Here is a 19,072-nt window from a genome sequence, read left to right on the forward strand (position 1 = left end):
GTCGTATTGAACATCACACCAGAAGCAGAGCTTTTATGTTTACCGTCGCAGTCGTCGCCGGCGGTTCAGAAGCCTTAAAAAAAAAAAAGATCCCTGCAGCCGCACGAGAAGCACTCATTACTTTCTTCTCATCTCCATCTCTACCTACCCAGTAAGGAAACATTATTATTGTTCGACTCCTCTTCATTATATCTGTTCATCTTCGTTAATGGCTGTGAAATTTGCAGTTCTGATTCCGTCGAAAAAAAATCGTTTTGAGAATTGTCAGAAGATATTGAATTCGACTTCGGGATCCATTTGGCTCTAAAACTATGGTAACAACATTGATCATAACTTCCTTCTCTCATGAGAACACAAGTTTGTTGTTTCTGCTTTACTGTTTTCCAACTTTGAAATACACTTACTGTGATGTGACAACTTTAGATTTCACTTCTTATTTTTTTCATTGTTTAAAACATTTTTTTTCTGGCTTCTTTATATTGCTGATAGGACATATAATCGAGAATCTTGCTTGAACAAAGAAGGTGCAATCTTGTTCATAAGTCTGTCTCTTTGATCTTATCATGTTAATCTATGGCTTTAGAAACCCTATTCCAACATCAACCTTTAGTCATTGTCACATTTTTCTTCTCAAGTTACTCATATAGTGTCATATTTTGAGTTTATACTCGTACCTTGAGCTTTTGAGGCATATAGATATACCAAATGTGTGTTGCATTTGTTTACCATTATGACTAGTTAGCTTGTATCCTTCTTTGTTTTTTTTTTTATTCTTGTTTCACAACATAAGTCAAAGAAGCCAGAAGAAGAAAATAATTAACAATTGTACTAGTTTTTTTTTTATGTCTCACACTATTTCCAGAGCTACAAGAATTAAATCTTTGTTTGTTTTGAAAGCTAGGCTGTAAATGGAATCTTAACCCTAACCATAAACTTCTTGTTATTTGCTTTTGAATTTCAGGAAACTTCTTGATGATGTCCATGAAGCATAAAACATTTGGTTGCAGATGAAGAAAGAAACTAAAAAGCAGGTTTAGAAACTGGTAACGCTAGCTCATATATATAACCATTTTATCTGTTCTTTCTTTCTCTTCTATTACATCCATACAGAATGATTTTTAATAAAGCTATACATAGCTAATTTTTAGTAAATTCCAGTCGTCCATTCTATTTTTTCACCATTAGGAAAGACACGACCATATTCACTTCTATCACTTTTCTAAATATAGACACTAAAGGCCCCATGACTTGAATTGGTCAAAATCTCTCTTTCTCTCTCTCTCTTGTCTCATTTTCTCTGTCTTATATCATCTTGTCTCTCCTCCCTCATTTCTCTCCATTCCCCTGCATTTCCTTCCCACCAGGAGAAAACTAAGGAACCGAACTCGCCAAACCTGTCAAAACAATTAATATGCCCTCAGGCAAACCTTCTTCTGCCTTCCCTTTACATCCTCCCAAACCAACAACACCATTAAAACCTTCCAGCAGCAACAGCAACACCAACACCAACAGCACAAACCAAGCATGCGCCGCCTGCAAATACCAACGCAGGAAATGCGCTCCCGATTGTCTCCTCGCTCCTTATTTCCCTCACGACCGTCACCGTCAATTCCTCAATGCTCATAAGCTCTTTGGAGTCAGCAACATCACCAAGATCATCAAATCCCTTACCCCTCCTGAGAAAGACGCAGCTATGCATACAATCATGTTTCAGTCTGATGCTCGTGCCAATGACCCTGTTGATGGATGCTATGGCATTATAAGAAAGCTTCAATACCAGATCGAATACACCAGGAACGAATTGGAGATTGTTCTTCAGCAACTGGCTATGTTCCGTGACCGTGCCCATCATCAACATCATCATCAAGAAACGCAAATACAGATTCAAGAACCAGAGGATCTCTCGAGTTTTTCGAGTTCTTGTGATCTAAACAACAACAGTTCGATTCCTTACAATTACCCTCTGAACCACCACGTTGTTCAAGAACCAAATCAACAACAACAACAACAATATTGCTCTTCAGGTAATAACTTCAGTGGGTTACAAGAAGACATGTGGTGTCTACAACTTCAAGATTCATCAACGACAGTGAATATGAAGGCAGGTTTCATCGATGAATGTGAGGACATAAAGCCCGTGGAAGAGGTTTCTAGCGAAAGACACGAGTTCGAGCCCCATGAAGCATTCGTTGAACAACGGAAACTCGACTTGCCTCCTTCCTCACAGTTCATCATCTCTTCTTAGCTTTTTTTTTATTTTATTTTTCCTCTTCATTTACATCTTTTTGTATGATCAGCTTACTTTGTCTTAAGACGTACGTAGGGCTCAACAGTTTCACCTCATTGATTGATTTAAATAGATTTTTCATGAATTTTTTTTGTTTGTATCTCAATTTCTTAAATTCTCTCCTAGGATTTTAGATTGAATAGGCATGGATGGAAATCTTCAGGAATTTGATTGAATAAATATTTCCATTCTTATAAGAATATGAAAATATCTTCAGCAAATTTTTTTTTTCCTCTAAATCTCCCAGTTCAATCTCTTCTTCTTCTTCCTCTGTTCTTCTGTGTTTTTTTTTATTCTCGCTTTCTGTAACCTGAACCGAATTTTGGACGCATTTGAACAACAAAAGTTGCTGAAACCCTTAGCTTTGTCAATTGTAGTTCGGTTTCTGATATTCCCATGGTCGGAAAGATGTAATAAACCAAATAAATTTGATTAGATCTAAAACATTGCGTTATTCTCTACCCGAGAGGTAGGGATAGTTCTTTAATAATGCCGCAGGCGTTTGTCATTGTGACTCTCCACAAAGCTGCCAATTTGTTTAGGTAATAATTTTGATTTCGAATTAAGTCTCTGTGAGATTTGTAAAAACTTTATTTAAGCTCAGAATTCGTAACACACGACGACAGAGATATTTTTTTTCGAATTCCACAAGACTCATTATAATTCTGCAACAATTTATAAAGAATCAGACCCACAAATTAAAACTGAAAAGAAGTTTCTAACTTAGTAGAAAACAAAATTCATTAAAAAGAAAGATCTGAATGTTTTTTTTGTGTGTGTGTGTGTGTAGAAGTCAATCATCACATGCCCATGCTGGCCATATCAGGGACGTGCTTTGGAGTGTCCTCGTCTGCCTTAACAAGCACTGAGGCTTCTGTTGTTGTCAAAAGCAAAGAAACACTGCGTTTTCCAACACACATGATCATGAGTTAGTTTTTAGCTTTTACCACTATACACAACACAACTAACGGTTTGAGTTTTTAGGACACTTATATTACCTAGCAGCATCGGTTAAGGCAGTTTTGATAACCTTCACCGGGTCTATGATTCCAGCTTTCACCATATCCACATATGTACCTATCGCAACACCACATACAAAATCAGCAGACAAAATTTAGAGATTGATGAGATTTGCGTTTCGAGATGTACTCAAAGAGACTAAGTATATCTAACCTTTGGCAGCATCGAAACCGAAATTGCAATCGTCTTGCTCTAATAACTTGCCAACCACTAAAGAACCATCGTAACCAGCATTTTCAGCTATTGTCACTACAGGAGCCTACACAAGATTCACAACTTCTTGTCACGATTTACTGTTTCGGACATTGAAGAATAGAACTTTCATGATGAAGAAGTTAGAGATTAAAACCTTGAGAGCATTCTGAACAATCTGAACACCTCTTCTTTGATCTTCGTTTTGAGTTTGAAGGTCGTCTAAAGCCTTTGTAGCATATAATAGAGCCACACCACCACCTATTCGAAATTTACCCACTTAGAAAGCAACATGATGAACTAGTCAGAAGAAACAGAGAGAGCAAACGAATAATATATACTTACCCGGTATGATGCCTTCTTCGACGGCTGCTCTTGTAGCGTTTAAAGCATCAGTGACTCTGTCTTTTCTCTCTCCAACTTCAGTTTCACTTGCCCCTCCAACCTACATAAGGAACCAGACACATCTCAGCTACTTTGGTATGCAAGAGTTTACAAAGACCGATTGATGGGTGGTTGACTAACCTTGAAGACTGCAACACCACCTGATAGCTTTGAGAGTCTTTCTTGCGTTTTTTCTTTATCAAAAGTGGAAGTGCTCTTTTCATTGGCTGATCTTAACTGTAGAGCATGAAAATAACAACGGGTTGCCTCTACTGTGTATAGTGTAGTATTTTAGCGAGCAAGAACCATGATAGAGATATTGTAGGAAAATTATCATGTACCTCTTCACATCTTTCTTCGATTAGCTTTTTATCACCACCACCATGTAGGAGAATAGTGTCATCACGGGTGATAGTAACCTTTTTCAAAGAGTTTGTATTAGAAATGATACTCACATAAGCAGAAACAGAAACCAGATATGATATATCATACTTACTTTCTTCGCAGTTCCAAGCAATTTAGGGCGAATTTTGTCTAGAGATAGCCCGCGCTCCTCAGAGATAACCTGTGCACAAACGAGTGAGTTAGAAAATGAAAACGTGACACATGCTGTTTCTAAGAAATTACCTCCGCTCCAGTAAGAACCGCAAGATCATCCAAGCTTGCTTTCCTGTTGTCACCGAACCCCGGAGCCTTGATAGCGCATACCTTAAGCCCAGCATGATGCTTATTGAGAATAAGCATAGCTAATGCATCACTGTCGACATCTTCTGCAACAATAAGAAGTGGTCTGCTACTCTGCACAACCACAATCAATAAAGAGAAGGAAGTGAGTGTTTCTATCTTATAGCAGAGTTATAACTTCAGAACATAGTATTATAGATAATCAAGGGGAGGCTTTACTTGCACAGCTGCTTCTAGAACTTTCAACAAAGAGTTCATGTCTGAAACCTTCTTCTCATGAATGAGGATGATGGGATTTTCAAGCTCCTAAAGAACAACCATAGTTAGTTCAATACCCTTTCTTTCCTTTTAACACTCTACCAAAAATGATAAATTTCACTCACGCATTTCTGGGTCTTCTCGTCCGTAATAAAATAAGGAGAAATGTAACCTCTGGCTAGCTTCATTCCTTCCACTACTTCTAGCTCGTTATCTAAAGTGTTACCGTCCTGAGTGTTCGAAGAATAATACAGTGATCAGGCATTCATCAAGTGATCTATTACAAGGCATGAGAAGAAGAAGTAAGCTTACAGCAACGGTGATAACCCCTTCCTTTCCAACTTTCTCCATGGCTCTTGCAATTAGTTCCCCTATCTCACGCTCCCCGTTTGCAGATATAGTAGCAACCTAGCAAAAGGAATATATGCAATGGCAGTAAACAGATCAACACTTGGTATAGCAATCAAAAATCCTGACATAATAGTGAATAAGTTTTTTAATTCACCTGTGTAATCTCTTCCGGGGTGCTAATCATAACAGCTCTGCTTTTCAAATCAGAGACAACTGCAGCAATTGCCATATTTATGCCAACACGCAAATCCATCACATTTACACCAGCAGCCACTGACTTGCAACCTTCCATGAGTATCGCCTGAGTCAAAACAGTAGCACAAGTGGTACCTATATAACAAAAGAAAGCAAACAGAAATCAAGATGATGATATAATCTCTACATTTTGTTTTCGTAGTTAACTACTCTCATACAAGATTAATTAACTCAAAGAGGGAACATTACCATCTCCAGCAACCTTGTTAGTGGCATTTGCAACCTGTTTCACGAGCTCTGCACCAATATTCTTAGCTTTTGCTTGGAATGATATGCTTTTTGCCACGGTGACACCATCCTTTGTGATCTTTGGTCCACCGTAACTGTTCTCAATTATCACATTTCTTCCCTAGCACCACAGAATTAAACAAAGATATTGAATCTGAACCACTGTTTCTAGAACAATCCACTCTACATTGATCTAAATATATACCTTTGGCCCCATAGTGACTTTCACAGCTTCTGCAACCTCGGATACACCCTGCAACATAGCTGCCCGAGCACCGATCCCAAAACTGATATCCTTGGCCGCATAGTTTCTGCTACTTATAATCCGCCCAGAAACCTTTAATGGTAAGACAGAAAACCAAAAAGAAGATCAAAATCGTAATCAAACAGTTAGATATAGGTTAGGCCAATTCAAGCTAAATTCCGGAACTAGAAGATCTTCTACAGCATTTGAAGCAGATTAAACCAGAGCAGATTAGGTCAATTAAGTAACTCAAGTTGTAAAGTTAGATGTAAACTAATCTGGACCTGTAATTTCATCTGTGATTTGACACAATTTTAGCAGGTAACCAACAATAATGTCATAAACGAAATGCAATCAAACTTGCAAAAAAAAAAGTAACCCAGAGAATTCAAAGAAACTCACCAGTTTCCTGGAAGTAGACGAACTGCAAAACAATCAAAACCCAGAAAGAAGAAAAAGGCTATGCCCATCAGTGCAAATCAATCGAGTAAATTTGAATAAGCTCATTGAATGAAAGAACGAAACCATACCCAATTGAAGAAGATAACTTTGATAGCACTCGATACATTTCCGCTTGCAAACAAGGAGAGAGGCTTCAAGGGTTTTAGGGTTTTTCTGGGGTTTTTGACTGATCAAGCAATTTATTTATTTTTCGTCCAAAGAGTGAAAACTTTTTTCTTTTAGAAAAAGCATAAGTCTGGAACTTTCTGTGTGCTTTGGATCAAGCTCTGTTTCTGCAACTCCATAATTAGGTTTGCAAGTTCATCCATTACCTTAGGCCCATTTGATTTTTATTCCAACGGCCCAAAATTATAAGGTCAAAAATCTGACTACGTGATAAACTTGCAAATGAGAGAATCTGTAATTTATCAATCAACAAACCAAACTGAATTCACTTAATCAAAAACCGGTATTTCTTCTTTTAACAGATACAATAAACCACATCACTACAGAACTTGCAAACAAATCAACAATATTTTTTTGTCTGCATCAGAATCTTAGTCTAGGAACATACAAGATCACTTTGGCATCTGCAAGAGGACCAATGCCATCGGAGGACATAAAAAACATATGGCTCTCGGTGAATCTCTCTGATCAACACCAAAAATGAGAGCTACCTTTTTTGAAAAGGGTAACGAATTTTTAAGTTTCTAGTTTCGTGGGCTCGCACTACAGCATGAGCTTGTATAGTTTCTTCCTTCTATGCACTCGTATCAATTGGTACGGTTTTTGCTGGAGATGAACCAGAGCTGCTGCTGCTACTGCTTTCTCCATTGGTTGTTACCTCGGATTGAGCTGAGGAGTTCATTGATTGGTTGCTATTTGTGGGTGGTGCTTGTCCTTCTTCTGCTAGCTTTTTAAGGAGGTTCATGACCGTTGGAAGGAATTTGGTTGACAAGGACAGAAGTCCAGGTAGCTGTTGTCAATCACAGATAAAAACATTGGCATTTCAGAGAGATTATATAACTGTGATCAAATGAAGAGCAGGGGAAAAAAGTGGAAACAAGGATGTTGGAAGTCGTGCTCATACCGCGCCATTTTGGAATTCTCCTGAAATATTTAATTGCACCCACAATGCTTTGGAAATAAGGTATCCAACAAAAAGAACTAAGAGCCATAGAGGATTTCTGCAACGAGAGATGCAGGCAAGAAAAGCCAAAGTTAGTAGGGAAATCTTGATTGATTATATGAAAAAGCTGAGTCAGTTTAAAAGAATGGGCAAGAGTACCTTAAGAGAGTCATAAATTCATTGAATCCAAGAACAACCAGGGCTAGAATTGCCCATGGAGGTGGCAGCCAGTTGTTATTCCGTCGGTTGGCTTCCTGAAATTTAATGCGACTTTATTCAGATTGAAACATCTATAATTTTAGATGGCTGATAGCTTATGAATCACCAAGATGAGAAAGGAGATAAGAAGCTAGAAACAAAATGGCCAGAGACTATATTTTAAAACAATTTACAGCACTGAGCTCGTGTGAATGAGCAAACCGAATATATGTTTGAAAGTAGGGATTGCAAAAAATACCTGTGCAGAAATGGCCTGTGTAACAGTATATTCTGTCTCGTTCTTGAATTGCCTCCACAGAGTTTTACACTGCACAGGCGTGATCAACGTCTTTTCTGCTGCAACCTGATAATAACAAGGTAACAATAAGGTGTGAGCAATAAATATGAGAAATTTTCTGTTTTCATAATATAAAGTGAGTGAGGTTTTAGTCACCTGCTCCCAAGTACTTGAGGCAAGTGAATCAATTGTGCTGATGCTCTTGCTAGTAGCATTGTTGCCCGTAGAATTAACCAGAGCGAGCGTCAATGTCTTCTCAATATTGTCAAGTTCATCATCCAAGCGTATAACAGCCATAACAGACAGCAGCTTTAAGGACTAGAAAAAAAAAGAGAACAAGGGTAATATCAAAATTTTGAGAAATTTGAGATTGATTCAAAGAATAGGTACTGAGAGATTGCTATATCAAGTAGGTTTCATACTGCAGAACGAGCCATTTTTGTGATTGCTCTGATGTCCTCCTTTCCAGTCCAGACGCGTGGCATTGAATCAGAATCATGGCTGAAGATTGTAGCAAATCTGAATAGAAGTTTATTTAATCAGAATTCAGAAAGTTGAGTAAAAAGATGGAAGTTATCCGACAAGGAAATGATAAAAGAGTAAAATGGTGACACCTATCCTTCATGCGCATCAACGCTCTTCCAGCCTCTTCCTTAGCCTTGGTTTCAACAATACCTTGAGCATACTTTTCAAGGTCAGAGAGCATTTTATTTCGTGTTTCTTCGTCCATTTCAAAACCAGATAATGCGTTGGATAAACCATAGACAGCCAATTCTCCTTCCCGTCTAAGTAGCTTTCTTATTGCTGGCCATGTTTCATCATTAGCCCCATCCAGAAGTGCTTCCACTGGTCCGGATAATGCTACATTTAGTTTTGACTGCAATGATGATTATCTATTAGGAAGGTCCAGATAGGAGTTTACACTTGCTTGATGCTAGATTATGCAGACCAATTCTATTTACCTCATACAGAGTAGTCAGTTCAGACATCTTTGTAATACGAACAGAAGAGATATGGGCTTCAATATCACGCTCAAGCTTTTCCCTAGTTTTAGTTGTATCCCATTTTGCTTGTTCAATAACAGCCTCTGCAACAAAACATTTCCTTTGTGATTCCCATTGAGGTTGAATATCTTTATGGTTCTTCTTTCAGATTATAATCTTCAGGTTCTAACATGCTATCCTATATCACAATACTTTCAGAAGTAACGTCAACAATAAGCTATACCTTCACATCCTTTATCAAACTTAGATATGCATGACAGAGCGCAGGATTTCGCAGAGGATGAAAACCCTTCTCCAGCATCCAAGGCCTTCTCAAAAGCATGCTTGAAGTTTTCAAGTGCTCCAGATCTTAAATGTCCAAGCACGTCTTGGAAAGTTGGTTGAACAAGCTGGACAGGACAATAAGAAAAATGAGAGCCTAATACCAGGTATCTGCTTTTTTACAACAATGGAAGTCTCTGAATATTTCCAGGCGGCGCATAATTGCAACAAAACACAAGTATAACAGTCAAAGGTTAAGAGCATATGCATTACTTGCAATAACTTTTCTTGCAGCTGTTCTCTCTTGGATGATCTTACACCTTCTTCAAAGTATGTCGCTTCTGTGTCATACCTATGAAAAAAATCAGCAAACACGTGAAAAGGAAACTCCCACCCTCGTAGAATCAAAATATATGTATAAAAACCTATAGTTCAATAACAGCAACACACAGGAAAATCTGTACAGAACAATTATCAGCAAGATATTCTTACTCTGATAAGCTAGACTGAAGAATTGAGCTAAGCTTTCTTCCAAAACCGGAAACAGGACCAGACTGTACAGCCTCTTCCAACTCACGCCAATTCTATCAAAAGTTTAGATATGAATGTTAACGAAAGAGCCATTGAAAAAGAATAAACGTGAAGCAGTATAAAGGAAATTCACCTCATTCGCGATAAAACCAGAGAATTTTTCATTGGCAATTTCCTCACATCGCACAGTTGCTACCATGACCTGCGTATAGGCAGCACATAATTAACAAGACCAGAAGGACCAATGATGTACAACTGATGGGAGAGAGCCTTGGCAAGCAAAATTACCTTGTGTGCTGGAAGATCCAAGTCTTTGTTGTCTTTGATGACTTGCCACATCTGTTTTGCACTGAAAGCGAATGCATTGGCAGGGACAACTCCTCGTCGATCCCCAGCAAGCCCACCAGGTGCGACAGATTGGAAAAACCGTTGTCTCAAATTATAGACCTTTCAAAAGTTAAAGAAAAAGATTAATATCACCGAGCAATAAATGGTGACCCTGGACTTCTCCAAAATGTAAGGGTAATTGTGAACAAACCTGCTCCTTGAATTGCTCTTCCTTTTCTTCATAACTAGAGAGGGCAACTACTTCAACCTGTCAAACAAGAAACAACTCCATTTCTTGATCCTAGCGAAAAGAAGAAGGATACTAAGTTCTTATCTTGTGTCAAAGAGACGTACATTGAAGAAATCACTAAGAGGAGTTTCTTTGTGTGCCTGAGGCTTGGGGACAGAATCCCATATCTGTATTTAAAGACATAATATTAGGAATTGCAGTATTAGTCAAGGCTCAAAGCACATAAAAGCTAAGACTGTGTCTTCTTGTACCTTTTGAATGTCTTCCCTCAGGACTGGTTCTAAATTTTCGAGGGGCGTCTGCAATTATTCAGGGTTTAAAAACATCCAAAACTTATATAGTCGGAAAATAGAATGACGAATAAAATAAAACACAAAATGCATACCCGTGTTTTATCTCTTATGACAAACATCAAAGTCGTCTTCCGCGGACTAAACAACCGCATCATAACCTGTTCGCATGTAGAAAAGAAAATGTTGTCGAGACCTCGGATCAGAATAACTCATCCTGATAAGAAGATAAAGGCACATACCTGGAACACAGTCTTTAAAAGAGGTTTATTTGCTGCTTGTTCCCGACCAATATCATGACACCACCTGCATTACAAATCCGAGTAACAGTAGGAGATAATATAAAGACGGCAAACGATGTCCTGTCATCTTTTAGTACCAAAGAAAATAAAGTACAGAGATCTACTTACATGTTTATAAGAACTATGTCTGAGACAGCAAGTGCAAAAAGAGCACTCTGTTTCTCGAAGGCAGTATCATCCTAACATCCATAGACACGAAAATTTCATAAGTAAGCATTCTGCACTGTCACATTCTTTTAAGACAATCACAATAATTGCAAAGCCTAAAAGTAAGACATACTAACTGGTGTGTGATGCCCAATATTAAAAGAAGCAAATATGAAAAAGATAGAGGTTACACACCTCACCACGCTCTCTCCCATCGGTACCCTCTAAATCCATCACAACGGTACAAGGCTCAATACCAGCGCATCTAGCGATCCAAATTCCCTTAGTCGTCTGAGACCTGAAAACATGGAGTTTCAGCATATTAAAATCTTGAATTTAGAAGCTATGTTCTTCTGACGAAGTATACAAAGAATAGAACATGCCTTCCTCGAAATGCATCCATTTCCCTAAAGTTTGTTCCAAACAAATTATTCAAGAGCGTACTCTTCCCTGCAAATCCAACCAGAATGACATGAAATCAGTCCATCACAAACAAATAGATCCAAAAAAGTCAATTCTAACATTACAGGATGTGATACATACCACTACTTTGTGGACCCATAATGGAGACAACCGCATAAGAAAGACCACATTCTTCCAACTTAACCTCCTTAATGAAATGATCAACCCCAGAAACATTAAAGACACCATCTCCATCGATAAGCTGGGTAGAGCAAGCGGCATCTGCAATTTCAAAGCAATACAGAAAGAAATCAAACTAGCACACTCTCCACAAGTAAAGCCAAGCCCAACAAAGTAGTGTCTCTAAACAAAGCAAGATCTTCCCGCATGTTAACAAATGGATCTGAGATTCAGTCATTGCTATTCAAAATCTAGGCTTTAAATCATCTTAACTCCTTGCATGAGTGTCTCCTTTAAACCCAGAATCACAATTTTGGATTCTCTATCGATTGCTCGCATTTTCGCAGCAGTGAAATAACTGTTAATCCACTAAGATACCTAGCCATGATTCAGATTTTTCCATTAAACCCCCAACCCAAAATTCCCCAGAAATCGAACCTTTTACACTAATCTGCTACTCAAAAGAACCAATCACATACCATCTAATCAAAATTTAGAGCAGAGATAGATCACAGCCGGAATCAAACAAACAAGTTACAAAGAAACTGAAATCGAAAACGAGTAACGCTTGGTCAAAACAAAAACTGATCAGATCATAGAGGGATTTAAAAAAAAAAAAAAAACGGATCCACGAGATCAGGAGGAAGATTATTAATTGAGATGTATAGTTATAAAATTACCCATTATCGCTGAACGAAGCTCAGATTAAACTGATGAAGAGAATTGTGAGGAATACAAAAAAAGAGACAGAGAGAGATCTGTCGAGCTAGCTATGGGATGCACACCGGTGCTTCTTTAAGACGACTGCTTCTCCAAAGGTCATAGGAGCTTCTTCTTTCTTATTTGACAAACGAAAATACTATATGCCAAAAAAGTTATTTTTATTTAATTTTTCCCAACGAATAATGTACTTTTTGATTTATTTCTCATACTCTTTTTTACCCCTACAACATAAAAAAAAAAAAAAAAAAAAAAAAAAAAAAATACCTTTCAACAATAAGACATTTTACCTAAAATACATACTCTTTTTAGTCTTTTATTTTTACTAATAGAAAATTTAACCAAATACAGTATATGAATTTCTATATTGAATTAAAGAAGAAAAAACAATTATTTTAAACCAAAAGAAAATTATGGTATACTCATTGCATCGGTAGATGGTAAAGAAAGATTATGGGGTCCACGTGTGAATCTGCATTGGCTGGCTGCTGGACAATAAGATATTGGGCCCCACATGAAAGCCCAGTTTATATTAGTTGGGATCCACCTCGCCGCCTCTTTTACCTTTTCCTAAGTTTTGGACGGTGGTGCTCCTCTCCGGTTTAGTAAATTCTCCCACCGCCCGATTCACTTTTTCCGTTGACCACAAATCTAAAGGAAATGATATAGTATTTTTTTTTGGGTGAAAGAAGAAATGTCTCTTGTAAAATAGCTGTAATATTTTACAGCGACTTTTACCTATATGAGCTTGAGTTTCGATAAGAGACAGTTTCGATTTACAGCCACATTTACCTATATGAGTTTAGATATATTTGTTAAATTATAATCCAGTTTTATTTAAATAATATTTTTTTAAAAATAAATTACATTGTTTTGGATACCCGGAACCGAACCGAAAATAACCGAAACCGAACCAAACCCGAACCGAAATAGTAAATTAACCGAATGGATCTTAAACCTTTATATCCGAACTACCTGGAACCGAATGGATATATCCGGAACCGAACCGAATACCCGAACGCCCAGGACTAGCTTGAGTTAATCAACATGACTGCACACATGAAATATGTTTTTTTTACTTCTTTTTTTTATTTTCTTTTGTGAAAAAAAAAATAATAAAATTTTTTATATCAAAAAGATGGTCAAATTAAAATGTGCAAATTTAAAAAATAAGTAGGTATACAACAATTTCACACGAGGCCCAAAACAATTTAATAAAGTAGGCTTTATAGAGAGCCAGATTAGAAAAAAGAGAGGAGCAAATCGTCTTTTATGTAGAGACCGGACCGTTGTGTTGCAGTCAGGACAAGAAAAGCCGTTTAGTTTCGTTATGTGATGGGAGAACATGTTATTACAGTTCCGAGCAAAGACTTCTTTCAGCAGCACAACTCAAGCTTCTCTCGTTGTTATATTCACCAAACGAGTTGGACTGGTTTACAGGGCTTTGTCTTCGTTATGCCAGCCAAAGAACACGGCTTTAGATTCAATAGCTTACACCAAACTTTTTCAGACAGCAGCGAAATCAGGCTCCGTCGAACTGGGAAAGCTCGCCCATGGCCACATGATCAAGTCTTCCTTGAACCCGTGTCTATACTTGCTCAACAATCTTCTCAATATGTACTCTAAGTGCCGGGAGTTGGGTTTTGCACGCCAGTTGTTCGACAGAATGCCTGAACGAAACATTATTTCTTTTAATTCTTTGATTTCTGGGTACACTCAGATCGGGTTTTATGAACAAGCCATGGAATTGTTTCTTGAAGCGAGGGATGTTAATTTGAAGCTAGATAAGTTCACGTATGCCGGTGCATTGGGATTTTGTGGAGAAAGGTGTGATCTTGCTTTAGGCAAATCGTTGCATGGGTTGGTTGTTGTAAATGGTCTATCTCAGCAAGTTTTTTTGATCAATGTGTTGATTGATATGTATAGTAAGTGTGGGAATCTTGACCAAGCAATGTCCTTGTTTGATAGATGTAGTGAAAGGGATCAAGTTTCATGGAATTCTTTGATTTCCGGTTATGTCCGGGTTGGTGCAGCGGAAGAACCGCTTAATCTGTTGGCAAAAATGCATAGAGACGGCCTAAATCTGACTACTTATGCTCTGGGGAGTGTTCTAAAAGCATGTTGCGTATATCTGAACGAAGGATTGATTGGAAAAGGTATGGCAATTCACTGTTACGCAGTGAAACTAGGAATGGAATTTGATATAGTTGTCCGTACTGCACTGCTTCACATGTATGCTAAAAATGGAAGTTTGAAGGAGTCTATAAAGCTTTTCAGTTTGATGCCTGCCAAGAATGTGATTACGTATAACGCAATGATTTCAGGGTTTCTCCAAATGGATGAAATAACTGAGGAAGCTTCTAGTGAAGCGTTTAACCTCTTCATGGATATGCAAAGATTGGGATTTGAACCCTCGCCGTCTACATTTTCAGCTGTGCTTAAAGCTTGTAGTGCGGCCAAAACCTTTGAATATGGAAAGCAGGTTCACGCCCTCATATGTAAGAACAATTTTCAGTCTGATGAGTTTATTGGGAGCGCTTTAATCGAGCTGTATGCGTTAACGGGTTCAACTGAAGACGGAATGCGATGCTTTGCTGCGACATCAAAGCAAGATATTGCCTCGTGGACATCGATGATTGATTGCCATGTCCAAAACCAGCAGCTTGAAAGCGCATTTGATCTGTTCAGACAACTTTTTCTAACCCGAATAAGACCGGAAGAGTATACAGTTTCCCTTATGATGAGTGCTTGTGCTGATTTTGCTGCGTTAAGCTCAGGTGAGCAGATTCAGGGTTATGCTATAAAGAGTGGAATCGATGCTTTCACAAGCGTTAAGACTTCATGCATCTCTATGTACGCGAAATCAGGTAACATGCCGCTTGCTAGTAAAATATTTACCGAAGTTCAAAACCCGGACGTTGCAGCATACTCAGCTATGATCTCAAGCCTTGCGCAACACGGTTATGCTAACAATGCCTTAGACATCTTTGAGTCAATGAAAACCCACGGGATTAAACCGAACCAGCAAGCCTTTCTCGGTGTTCTAATAGCTTGTTGCCACGGAGGATTGGTCACACAAGGACTAGACTATTTCCAAAGCATGAAGAACGATTACGGGATTAACCCTAACGAGAAACACTTCACTTGCCTTGTCGATCTTTTAGGTCGCAAGGGAAGATTATCAGATGCTGAGAATCTAATTTTGAGCTCTGGTTTTGAAGATCATCCAGTGATGTGGAGAGCTTTACTGAGTTCTTGCAGGGTTTATAAGGACAGTACAGTTGGAAGCCGCGTTTCAGAGAGATTACTGAGAGTCGAACCCGAGGCATCTGGCTCATACGTATTGCTACACAACATTTACAACGAATCTGGAGTCAGTTCTTCAGCTGAGAAGGTTAGAGAGCTGATGAGAGATCTTGGGGTTAAGAAAGAACCAGCATTGAGTTGGATCGTAATCAGTAACCAAACTCATTCCTTTGCAGTCGCTGATTGGTCTCACCCGTCGTGCGAGATGATCTACACAACGTTAGAGACCATGATGAACACTGTTGATCTTGTAGACTACAACACTCTTCTTTGTTCATTGTAGACTTTGTAGTTCTGTTTACATGAAATTTAAATGACGAAATTACCCCTAGTTGAATATTATTAAAGTTGGGCTTGTGGCCCAAAAGCCCATGTATCGTCGTCTTCTCGTACATTTTTCGAAGAGAGAGAGAAGTACTGTGGGAGAAAGGTATCGCAATCTCGGAGAAGAGGGGAGAAACAAAAATGGCGGCCAAAACCCTAATCAGGTCAGGAGCTTCGTTGATGAATCGGTTTCTAACGAAGCCGACGACGAACCTTGTGCAGAGCAATCTGAGAGCGTCTATTCAACAGATAGCTCCTCAGAGACAAGAACTGCCGCCGTATTTTTTCCCGTCGTTGTCGAATCTACAGAGCACACTCAATTCGCGCCCTAACGACACTGCTTCGATCCAGGAACTCAACGACCGTGGCTTCCTTTATCCTTCTGGTCTTCCTTCGCTCGAATTCTTCTTACCAGAAGGTACCTCACTCTCTTACCCTCCATTTGATTAGCTAGATTCGTAGTTTGTTCTTACTCTCCTGGTGTATGCGTATGATTTTATAGAGTGTGCAAACAGTAATGCTCGAACATTAATCAAGTGCTGAGAAGTGTTCTGTAATTTTTGTGTCAAGATGAAATCAGAAACTTTTCTTACACAATAGAAACGATGGTTGGGTCATGTTCTCGAGTCCTGTTACTGATTCTTTTGGTGCTAGTGGGAATACTGAGTTATGGTGTGGTGTTCTGGTTCTTGAATGGATCATGGCGAGTTGTAGAGTGCTTGTAGCTAATTGGGAAACAACAAAAGAAAAGTTACTTATGTCTTCTCATGTAGGAGGGTCAAGAATCTGGCTGTGTTGTGCTTGGGTTTCATATAGTTCATGAATCTTAAGAAGAGTCCAGCTTTGTATTGTTTGTTGGTCTTAGAGCTGCAAATTTGTACATTTTGCTGCTCAATGGTGCCTATCTAATATCTTTGTATTTGGTGATGTAGTCGATCCTTCAAGTGAGCCATTGCTTCTGTTTCCTAAGAGGACATTCCAACCAAGCACTATAAGGCGTAAACGCAACCATGGATTCTTTGCTCGGTATGTCTCTTTGTGTTTCAATGGCTTGTTTTGATCCACTACTGGTCTGATTCCTCAGCAAAGACTAGTAAATCATGACAAACAATAGAACTCTGAAACTTCATAAATCCTCTAATCATTGCTCATCTCATTTACATTCGAGAAATTCGTTGTTTAGTACTAATTGAATGGAGTAAGAATCTACATTTGTACATTGTTTTTGAGTGACCTATATAAATATGAGCAGGAAGGCAACCAAAGGTGGACGAAGAGTCATAGCTCGGAGAATAGCAAAAGGGCGCCACAGAGTCTCAGCCTAGAATCTCTTGCGTCTTTCCATTGATGAATGTCCGGTAATCAAAATGATTCAGACTCCACCTTCAGGCTAGGACATCTGAAACATCGATCTCATAAATAATTTGAATGTCTTCGTATCCATGTTTTGATATGTTGTCGATCTCAGATTGAGGTGAAGTTAAAATTTTAAAGTTGTCAGCTCCTTTGTAATGGATAGTTTATATCTAGGAATCTTTTGTTCTCCATGATGTTAACAAATTATCATCGTTTTAATAACGAAGCAAGGCGATTAAGGACACAAATTGTGTTTTTTGTCAAAACATTTTGAAAATGATCTAAAGAGAATCTCACAGTTGACCAAAAAAAGTTGTACACTGAACTTGCATTGATTTATGACGGTCCAAATTATATTGACCCTACGAAATATCATAGAGAGAGAGAGAAGCAAAGGGACAACGAAAAAAAACAAAGATGAAGACAATACTTTCCAATACAGAGGCAAAACAAACTGACCATATACAAACACATGCGTACGTAGATGACGAGAGAGAGAGAGAGAGAGAGAGATCGTACATCCTTCACATATACGTGCTTTTACATACATTTGTGTGTTTGTACGTGTTCATTAAAATGTGTCTAAGGGCGAACTTTATATGTAGTATAGTAAAACTTTTTCCACAACTCACACGACGATAACCTGAATTAAGAAGAACTAGAGCAACATTTATGTTTTCCCTCATTATTCAAATTCAATGCAATACATATCAAAAGTAATTCCATGTAACATATCACAAATCCTTGTACTATATATATATTGAAAAGACTTATAAACATATGGGTGATTATTTATGTTTCCCTCTCTTTCTATTTATATATAGATAAAAATCGTATATAGATTCTATATAGGTATTTAATACGTACCCATGTCTAGGAATCCCATGTTGATGGAGTAAGACTAGCAGTACTGAAGACTAGGGTTTGCTTAAGTAATGACGTACTGTCCACAAGAGATTGGCGACGATGAGGATGATGAAGGTATGATCATGTGATTGATGTATGAGTCCGCTCGATGATGATGATGATGATCGACCGTGGTTGACATTTGCAAGTTGTACGAGGTGGGAAGAAGAAGGCCGTGATCTTGTGAAATTGGCGAGGAGGAGGATAGTACTTTGCCTTCGAGAACCTCTCCACATAATAGCTTCTTGGCATTATTATCGTTGTACGGTGTCACAAACACGTTGAGTTTATTAGCATCATCATAATCTTGAAGGGACGTTTCTTGAAAAGCGGAAATGGTACTCGCTGGGAAATCTGGTAACGCTGGCCATTGGGGATCATTATTATCATGAGAAGAAGAAGAGAGTAAAGGTTGATGATGATTGTTTATGACTGGTGTGGCTGACAATATGTCGAAATTGTTGTAAAGGTTATTGTCTTGATGAGACTGGTTTGTGTTGTATGTGGTTATAAACTTGAAATCTCCTTCTCTAGAGGTTGGGAACATCGTCAATGGGGTCATAACATGAGGAGGAGGAAGAGAGAGGTGGCTTGGAGTGATGAAATTAGGGTTAGTATTTGTGATGATATTGGACATGAATCTTGAACTTTCATCGTCGACAGTAGAAGGGTTGAATCCATTGTGATAAGGAAGATTGGTGAGCAAACTCGCCATGGAAGAGAGATGATGATGATGGTGATGAAGATGATGACCATGATGGTGGTGAGACATGAGCTTCTTTTTTATGCTTGAATTC

The 19,072-nt window shown here is 38.4% G+C and overlaps 6 protein-coding genes across 6 annotated transcripts; 3 read left to right on the top strand and 3 right to left on the bottom strand.

Annotated features, from left to right (window-relative positions):
- On the top strand, positions 26–2,502 carry LOC104745651 (LOB domain-containing protein 22). The gene is made up of 3 exons (XM_010466955.2): positions 26–151; positions 228–314; positions 962–2,502. The coding sequence occupies exon 3, from the start codon at positions 1,412–1,414 to the stop codon at positions 2,243–2,245; it is 834 nt and encodes a 277-aa protein (XP_010465257.1). The 5' UTR covers positions 26–151; positions 228–314; positions 962–1,411; the 3' UTR covers positions 2,246–2,502.
- LOC104745652 (chaperonin CPN60-like 2, mitochondrial) lies at positions 2,866–6,591 on the bottom strand. Its single transcript, XM_010466956.2, has 17 exons — positions 6,434–6,591; positions 6,306–6,327; positions 5,865–5,996; positions 5,621–5,780; positions 5,331–5,506; positions 5,138–5,233; positions 4,951–5,055; positions 4,787–4,873; positions 4,511–4,681; positions 4,380–4,448; positions 4,225–4,302; positions 4,025–4,120; positions 3,845–3,944; positions 3,657–3,760; positions 3,461–3,566; positions 3,286–3,364; positions 2,866–3,187 (listed from the first exon to the last, which is right to left on the bottom strand). Exons 1-17 carry the CDS (start codon positions 6,469–6,471, stop codon positions 3,088–3,090), a joined length of 1,719 nt encoding a protein of 572 aa, XP_010465258.1. The 5' UTR covers positions 6,472–6,591; the 3' UTR covers positions 2,866–3,087.
- Positions 6,773–12,506, bottom strand: LOC104745653 (protein ROOT HAIR DEFECTIVE 3). The gene is made up of 23 exons (XM_010466957.2): positions 12,344–12,506; positions 11,625–11,765; positions 11,465–11,531; positions 11,277–11,379; positions 11,043–11,113; positions 10,875–10,938; positions 10,728–10,793; positions 10,594–10,641; positions 10,447–10,509; positions 10,304–10,360; positions 10,054–10,212; positions 9,899–9,967; positions 9,727–9,818; positions 9,508–9,586; positions 9,197–9,362; positions 8,932–9,056; positions 8,584–8,846; positions 8,392–8,488; positions 8,126–8,287; positions 7,931–8,035; positions 7,633–7,727; positions 7,435–7,531; positions 6,773–7,320 (listed from the first exon to the last, which is right to left on the bottom strand). The coding sequence occupies exons 1-23, from the start codon at positions 12,345–12,347 to the stop codon at positions 7,105–7,107; spliced, it is 2,409 nt and encodes an 802-aa protein (XP_010465259.1). The 5' UTR covers positions 12,348–12,506; the 3' UTR covers positions 6,773–7,104.
- LOC104745655 (pentatricopeptide repeat-containing protein At3g13880-like) lies at positions 13,635–16,053 on the top strand. The gene has a single exon (XM_010466958.2). It carries the CDS (start codon positions 13,729–13,731, stop codon positions 15,970–15,972), a length of 2,244 nt encoding a protein of 747 aa, XP_010465260.1. The 5' UTR covers positions 13,635–13,728; the 3' UTR covers positions 15,973–16,053.
- LOC104745656 lies at positions 16,089–17,617 on the top strand. The gene is made up of 3 exons (XM_010466959.2): positions 16,089–16,431; positions 16,946–17,039; positions 17,266–17,617. The coding sequence occupies exons 1-3, from the start codon at positions 16,155–16,157 to the stop codon at positions 17,336–17,338; spliced, it is 444 nt and encodes a 147-aa protein (XP_010465261.1). The 5' UTR covers positions 16,089–16,154; the 3' UTR covers positions 17,339–17,617.
- Positions 17,861–19,068, bottom strand: LOC109129076 (transcription factor MYB26-like; the record flags this gene model as incomplete). Its single annotated transcript, XM_019236676.1, has 1 exon — positions 17,861–19,068. A coding segment is annotated over one exon (771 nt), but the record flags the coding sequence as incomplete, so codon positions are not given.

This window comes from Camelina sativa, chromosome 15 (genome assembly GCF_000633955.1).
Source record: "Camelina sativa cultivar DH55 chromosome 15, Cs, whole genome shotgun sequence".
Lineage (NCBI taxonomy): Eukaryota > Viridiplantae > Streptophyta > Magnoliopsida > Brassicales > Brassicaceae > Camelina > Camelina sativa.

Excerpts from the sequence above, each read along its gene's own strand:
- LOC104745652 (XM_010466956.2), bottom strand. The coding sequence starts at position 6,471 with ATGTATCGAGTGCTATCAAAGTTATCTTCTTCAATTGG. Across the intron at positions 5,056-5,137 it reads AAGGGGTTATCACCGTTGCT|GACGGTAACACTTTAGATAA; the intron begins GTAAGCTTACTT and ends TCGAACACTCAG. Across the intron at positions 4,874-4,950 it reads ACGAGAAGACCCAGAAATGC|GAGCTTGAAAATCCCATCAT; the intron begins GTGAGTGAAATT and ends GTTGTTCTTTAG.
- LOC104745653 (XM_010466957.2), bottom strand. Across the intron at positions 10,642-10,727 it reads TCATAAGAGATAAAACACGG|ACGCCCCTCGAAAATTTAGA; the intron begins GTATGCATTTTG and ends GAATAATTGCAG. Across the intron at positions 8,489-8,583 it reads TTGATGCGCATGAAGGATAG|ATTTGCTACAATCTTCAGCC; the intron begins GTGTCACCATTT and ends ACTTCTATTCAG.
- LOC104745651 (XM_010466955.2), top strand. The coding sequence starts at position 1,412 with ATGCCCTCAGGCAAACCTTCTTCTGCCTTCCCTTTACATCCTCCCAAA.
- LOC104745655 (XM_010466958.2), top strand. The coding sequence starts at position 13,729 with ATGTTATTACAGTTCCGAGCAAAGACTTCTTTCAGCAGCACAACTCAA.
- LOC104745656 (XM_010466959.2), top strand. The coding sequence starts at position 16,155 with ATGGCGGCCAAAACCCTAATCAGGTCAGGAGCTTCGTTGATGAATCGG. Across the intron at positions 16,432-16,945 it reads CGAATTCTTCTTACCAGAAG|TCGATCCTTCAAGTGAGCCA; the intron begins GTACCTCACTCT and ends TTGGTGATGTAG. Across the intron at positions 17,040-17,265 it reads AACCATGGATTCTTTGCTCG|GAAGGCAACCAAAGGTGGAC; the intron begins GTATGTCTCTTT and ends AAATATGAGCAG.